This window comes from Penaeus chinensis, chromosome 35 (genome assembly GCF_019202785.1).
Source record: "Penaeus chinensis breed Huanghai No. 1 chromosome 35, ASM1920278v2, whole genome shotgun sequence".
Lineage (NCBI taxonomy): Eukaryota > Metazoa > Arthropoda > Malacostraca > Decapoda > Penaeidae > Penaeus > Penaeus chinensis.
Genome location: NC_061853.1, coordinates 13,884,750 through 13,892,249, shown reverse-complemented (window position 1 = coordinate 13,892,249; position 7,500 = coordinate 13,884,750). Strand labels below are relative to the sequence as shown.

The 7,500-nt window shown below is 38.3% G+C and overlaps 1 protein-coding gene across 5 annotated transcripts in view; it reads left to right on the top strand.

The window, feature by feature from the left end:
- LOC125044174 (mitochondrial import inner membrane translocase subunit Tim21-like) overlaps positions 1-7,500 on the top strand; it is a 25,976-nt gene that overhangs the window by 12,386 nt on the left and 6,090 nt on the right. For all 5 annotated transcript variants that reach the window (XM_047640634.1, XM_047640633.1, XM_047640636.1 and 2 more), the window contains one exon: positions 1,996-2,114. In XM_047640634.1, the coding sequence (XP_047496590.1) occupies positions 1,996-2,114 (119 nt within the window). The remainder of the gene's footprint in view (positions 1-1,995; positions 2,115-7,500) is intronic.

Sequence of the window (7,500 nt, the reverse complement as noted above, 5' to 3'; positions counted from 1 at the left end):
CTGATGCTGGCAGCAAGAATAGCCTCCTTTTCTGTGACTTTGCTAGGTCCCAGAAATTGAGGATTTCTGGCTCCTGGTATCAGTGTTCTGACCCACATCGTTGGACTTGGTACAGCGATACGGGTAGTGTGGCCAAGGAGATCGACCACATCCTCATTAGCACTCAATGGAGGATCCTCCAGAACTGCAGGGTGTATCGAAGTGCCGAGTTCTGTGGAACTGATCATAGATTAGTTGTGGCTACTCTCCAGGTCCACTTTAGAACGCCCCGTCGCCCAAATGAACATCCTAGGGTGTTTCATTTGTACAGATTGAGGGAGGACGAGTGTACCCGGGAGTTTGCCGAGGCTATCTCTGGTCATCTCACAGCACTCGAGGGCCTGATAAACCCTGGTCTTCGTGGGATACCTTCAAGTATGAAACGTTTGATGCAGCTCAAGAATCCATTGGTGAACGCCCAAGAGCAAGGCAGAATTCCATGTCGCAGGAGACACTGGAAGCCACAGATGCTAGTCGTGCGGCTTGCTTGTCAGGGGATCGCAACTTGCACCGTTCTCTGGTGCGCAGGACTAGGTCACTGTTGAGAAGGGATAAGGAACAGTTTATCAGTAATCTTGCAGAGGAGGTCAAAAGCCATTTCCTAGTAAATGACCTTTGTCCTGCCTACCAAACCCTGAGAAAGCCCTCCTCAAGGCGTTTGATACAGTGCATCGCAAATCACTCTGGGAGATCCTGAGGCTAAGAGGAATTCCAACAAGGATTGTTGGATTAATAGCAAACCTGTATACAGGCACTTAAAGTGCTGTAAAGTGTGGTGGGGGCCTGTCGAGCTTCTTCCCTGTTAGTTCAGGCATGAGGCAAGGCTGTGTTCTTGCACCAACACTTTTCAACACTTGCATGGATTGGATACTGGATAGAGCTACTGTCCAAAGTCACTAAGGAGCTACTCTGGGCAATATCAAGGTTACAGACCTTGACTTTGCTGATGATGTTGCCATTCTATCTGAATCTCTGGAAACCCTAGTGGCGGCTCTTGATGCATTTAGCAATGAAGCGAAGCCCCTGGGGCTAGAGGTCTCCTGGACCAAGACCAAGATCCGGGATTTTAGGGGCCTACTAGGAGACCCTGTGCAGTCGGTATGTACTTGTGGTGAAAACATCAAAGTCACAGAGAGTTTTATATACCTTGGTAGTGCAGTTCACGACTCTAGGCTGTCAGACCAAGAAGTCACCAATGAGCCAGTTATGAATACTGCCTGTCTCGCCCGTTCACCCTTTTCTTTGATTTACGAAATATTTTACATTATCTTATATTGCTGTTACTAATGTTAAAAACATTATAATAATTATAATGTTTATAATAAAAATAACACCATCGATATTCATAGCACTAGTAAAAAATATGATTTTCCTGCCAATTCAAATCAGGTATGGTCACAAGGTCTACTAATTGACTCCTTTGTGGCTAAGCACTAGCAGAGCCATCTATGGGCAGACATTTTACAAAAAATATAGAAAATAGGCACAGCATTTTCCCCATTTTTTGTTCAGTTTCCTCGGCGGCATTGGGTTAAAAGCAGTTTGATTTTATGGGTTATCCCTGTGATATCCCAAAGCTAGCCAATTTGTTTCTAGCTACAGATCTTTTAAAGCAAATATGTTATGATAGCCTATAGAAATCCACTTGTAGATTTTATGCCATCAGAAATAAGCAGAAGTTATTGAAAGGTGCACAGTAACTATGCATAATATTAAAATAACAACTGATAGTTACTGTTCAATTATTCAGAAAAGTTACTGCATAAGGGATTGCAAAATTTCTTTATGCTGCAGGCATAAAAAAAAGTTCATGGAATAGCAGAAGCACTTCTCTGTGAGTGTGTTCCACTACAATAGCCAAGTAGTTTGATTGTTTAAATAACAGAATCTAATTGTAACTCCATGAAGACAAACTAGTTGGGGATACTGATCATAGCTTTCCTTTATTCCCAACAGTCTGTATACAGTGCTGCGGTAGAGAAATGCATAGCAAACTCACGAGTCGTAGACCTCTTGGGAGACTCTGTCAAGAGTTATGGAGAAGAAAGCCGGCGTGGACGCAGGCAGCATATCAGGTGAGCTGACTTTCTAACACCCTAAAGGTTGTTTCAACAATTAATTAATGCCTATCATCTGTTTGCTATCCTTCTGCATCCAAAGTCTCAACTTTTAATATCAATGTTCTTTGAATAATGCTATCAGTTATTCCTTTACAGTTCCGTCTTTTGGTATTTCTGTTTATTCATCATCCTTTCCTTTATCTATTATGGCTTTTTACAATATGGAAATTAACAATTGGTTTTATCATCTGTTATTATCTTATGAAGAGGAAGATTTAATGAATCTTTATATCTTAATAAACTTGCTGCAATTTTCTTCAATAATCTGCATATGAATTATATCTATGATATTAGAAGTGATTGCTTAGTATTTTGAGCCATTTCTTAATCAACTCATCTGTTTTGTATTGAAAATAATCTGAGTGCAAGAATAAGGGTGAACATATGTATGCATATGTGCTGGTATCCATTTCATATGAGGCACTGAGAATAACAAAAGCTTAACCCAGTGCTGACGGGCATGACGCGTAAGTACATGCTATGCCCACTGTGAGTATTTGTTTGATTGTTTTTACACATAGATGGCTACACTTGCACTAAGTCACCAATGAGCCAGTTACGAGTACTGCCTGTCTTGCCAGTTTACCCTTTTCTTTTATTTACGAAAATATTTTACATTATCTTAATTTGCTGTTACTAATGTTTATAACATTATAGTAATTATAATGTTTATAATAAAAATAACACCATTGATATTCATAGCACTAGTAAAAAAATAAGTTTTTCCCGCCAATTCTAATCAGGTACGGTCACAAGGTCTACTAATTGACTCCTTTGTGGCTAAGCAATAGCAGAGCCATCTATGTGCAGAGACATTTCACAGAAATATAGAAAATGAGCACAGCATTTTCCCCATTTTTTATTCATTTTCCCCAGCGGCATTGGGTTAACCACCAAAACCTTGTTTTGAGATAATAAAGTTTGAAAGATATTATTACATGTATTTTGTTCTGGTTTGTCTTTAACCCAATGCTGATGGGGAAAATGAAAAAAAAATGGGGAAAATGCTGTGCCCATTTTCTATATTTTTTTGTGAAATGTCTGCCCATAGATTGCTCTGCTAGTGCTTAGCCATAAAGGAGTCAATTAGTAGTACCTGATTTGAATTGGCGGGAAAAACTTATTTTTTAACTAGTGCTTTGAATATCAATGGTGTTATTTTCATTATAAACATTTTAATTATTATAATGTTTTTTAACAGCAAAATAAGATAATGTAAAATATTTCGTAAATCAAAGAAAAGGGTGAACGCGCAAGACAGGCAGTACTCGTAACTGGCTCATTGGTGACTTAGTACAAGTATAGCCATCTATGTGTAAAAACAATCATACAAGTACTAACAGTGGGCATTGCATGTGTCTACCCGTCATACCCGTCGGCAAGGGTTAAGAATATCTCTATTCATAGTCTTTTAATTATTAATAAAATTTTGCAATAATAAGTAAAAAAAAAAAAAAATTGCCATTAACTCATATCCTATAGATGATGTGGGGTTCATGTCATGGCTGACTTGGTCAGGAATCTGGTTGACGTGTTAATTGTGTCACAGCTAACATGGACGCGGCTCCAGGAGGCGGGTCATCCACATCATGTTATGGGCATGCACTACATTTTATACTTCTGTTTATAAGGAACCCTCATGTGCATTCTCATCCTTATACCCAAGGTATAAATCCAAACATATGGAGCAAGACTAAGAGATAAAGGCTAGATCTACATGCTGCTGGTAACTGTAACTCCTTTCCCCCCTAAATATTTTCCTGGTTTGAATTGGGGGGAAAAACGTATTTTTTAAACTTTTGTGTAAATGGATCAGCATATATCAGAGGCATGGCTAGGATTTAAGGAGGAATTGAATTCAGTAACATTTCTTATTAGCATTTTGCATGACTTAACCCCATAGTGCCAAGTGATGTGAATATGCCATTATGAAAAAGTTTGGCTGAGGGCCAGGGTGACAGGAACATGCCCTCATGAGAATTTCAGCTGAAGGCCAGGGTAATGGGAATGTCTCACCACAAGTGCACAAAGTTCTTGGAGGGTTATTAGACTCATTGGGTATTTTGAAAGGGGCTCTTGCATTATTTCCATCTGTAAATGAGTATGAAATGTAACATCCATAAGCCATGACTGGAAGAGCACCCTGTTCCCGGCTGCTGTGAGCAGTGGTACAGGTTGTATTACAGAAAATGTGATATTACAAAAAATAAGAAAAATGATACAAATAATTAAATGTTACTTGTTATTGTTATTGCAGAGGTATAGACTACCTAGAGAGATGATATGAAGTATGTCCAAGGAAAATAGTCTGTTACCATCTTGATACAGCATATCAATTGATATGACAAATATAGACCTTAGAAAATGGCAAAAAAACAAAAAATTCTTACACAGAAAATGAGATGATATCATTGCATAGGAGGCAAAGAGTCTTGACATTGCACATGAGTGCTATGGCCCAGGTAAGCCTAATGCCTGGATTTTGGGCCTCATGTGGGCAGTGATGAACCTGGATCCTATAGGTTAATTGTTTGCCTTTGTATTTTATCAGGGGTGATAAGTTACTAGTGAAATGTTAAGTGTTAAATATTAAATAATATCCATTAACCAGATGTCAAGTTGCATGCAACAGGTGTCAAGACTTTCACTGTTTCTTTTAATCAAAGGGCAACATTTCTGTGTGGTGGCTAATGTTGGTAACAAGTGTTATCATTACCATAGATACCGTGTTATTCACTGGTCATTTTAAAACCACCTCCATAGATGGCACTAAAAAATAGCCATGCAGAAGCATTGTCCTTTCTGTGTTTTTCATCTTTACTGCCAATACATCCAAGCACACCAATCCTGAGGCAGTGTTTGCATATAGCGCTGAGATGAAGGGGATAAATCTGAATGACCAGCTTGTCAGTCCTACCTAGTCATCCAGAAATCCATTAGATGGTACAAAAAGCTAGTCCTCTTTTTTAACGATGGCTATGGTCAATAATTTTTGCATAGACTAGGCATTTTGGTGGTATGTTGACCCAGTTGGACTACAACATGCTGCTTGTCATTTAGCTGCAAAGGGAGTTCACAAGTATGAGGAGTCATAAGTATTGACCCACAGTCCAGACAGAATGGTATCAGTAGATACCAGAGCATGGTGCCTTTGCTAGGCCTACACAACAGGCAGCATAGACGATGCTGCAGGAAAGAGGAAGGTAACCAGGAATGTGTGCAGTGGTTGTAAGGTGGTACTCATGTACACACAGGGTGCCTTATCTCTTCTTCAGCCCCTTCCCCCTTTTTTTCTTTCTTTTTTTGGTGGATGGGGGAATAATTTTGGTGGGGTCATTTCTTAGGAGTACATGAAAAAATATGAAAAGATAAATGTTTTTTGTCCTCTCATACAACAATAATGTTTGCATTACACAAAGTGTAATTATGAGCTTATATTATGACATTGATACAAATTATCAAGTGGCTAATATAAGCTTCACAGTATTGATAAAACTTTCAAAAAGAACTAAAACAAAAATGGCTCTAGTCTTATAGAAAGTAAAAGAAAGGGAGTGAGAAATGCTTTGACATGTCATGTGTTGCTCACTCTAACATGAGCCCTACTGGGATGGCTGCATGGCTGACACAAGTTTCTTTCTAGGGGGCTTTGGCACCAAAAATATCCTCCCTTCAGAGGGTTGTTACTTTGTGATTAGAAGAAAAGAATCTAAATGCATTATGAAGTCACTGCTATTAATTGAACTTTTCAGTATGTATTGTACATTCAAAAAGCAACATAAGATTTTTTTTATTTTTTCAGACTTTCTGAAGGAAAGTAACAAATGGAATGTGCTGCTGGATTATTTATTTAGTTTTCTTTCAAGAGGTTTTATCTAATGTACTTGTATTTTACAAGATTTTCACATTTTATTAGATAAATAGGTAGCATTTAAGAAATTATTTTGAATGTATGTGTTCCTTGTATGAAACACAGCTTGAACCCAATGCCGCCGGGGAAAATTAACAAAAAATGGGGGAAATGCTGTGCCTATCTTCTATATTTTTTTGTGAAATGTCTGCCCATAGATGGCTCTGCTAATGCTTAGCCACAAAGGAGTCAATTACTAGACCTTGTGACCGTACCTGATTTGAATTGGGGGGAAAAACGTATTTTTTAAACTTTTGTGTAAATGGGATCAGCATATATCAGAGGCATGGCTAGGATTTAAGGAGGAATTGAATTCAGTAACATTTCTTATTAGCATTTTGCATGACTTAACCCCATAGTGCCAAGTTGATTGAAATATGCCATTATGAAAAAGTTTGGCTAGAGCCAGGGTGACAGGAACATGCCCTCATGAGAATTTCAGCTGAAGGCCAGGGTAATGGGAATGTCTCACCACAAGTGCACAAAGTTCTTGGAGGGTTATTAGACTCATTGGGTATTTTGAAAGGGGCTCTGCATATTATATACCCCATTGTAAATGAGTATGAAATGTAACATCCATAAGCCATGACTGGAAGAGCACCCTGTTCCCGGCTGCTGTGAGCAGTGGAACAGGTTGTATTGACAGAAAATGTGATATTACAAAAAATAAGAAAAATGATACAAATAATTAAATGTTACTTGTTATTGTTATTGCAGAGTTTTAGACTACCTAGAGAGATGATATGAAGTATGTCCAAGGAAAATAGTCTGTTACCATCTTGATACAGCATATCAATTGATATGACAAATATAGACCTTAGAAAATGGCAAAAAAACAAAAATTCTTACACAGAAAATAGATGATATCATTGCATAGGAGGCAAAGAGTCTTGACATTGCACATGAGTGCAATGCCCAGGTAAGCCTAATGCCTGGATTTTGGGCCTCATGTGGGCAGTGATGAACCTGGATCCTATAGGTTAATTGTTTGCCTTTGTATTTTATCAGGGGTGATAAGTTACTAGTGAAATGTTAAGTGTTAAATATTAAATAATATCCATTAACCAGATGTCAAGTTGCATGCAACAGGTGTCAAGACTTTCACTGTTTCTTTTAATCAAAGGGCAACATTTCTGTGTGGTGGCTAATGTTGGTAACAAGTGTTATCATTACCATAGATACCGTGTTATTCACTGGTCATTTTAAAACCACCTCCATAGATGGCACTAAAAAATAGCCATGTAGAAGCATTGTCCTTTCTGTGTTTTTCATCTTTACTGCCAATACATCCAAGCACACCAATCCTGAGGCAGTGTTTGCATATAGCGCTGAGATGAAGGGGATAAATCTGAATGACCAGCTTGTCAGTCCTACCTAGTCATCCAGAAATCTATTAGATGGTACAAAAAGCTAGTCCTCTTTTTTAACGAT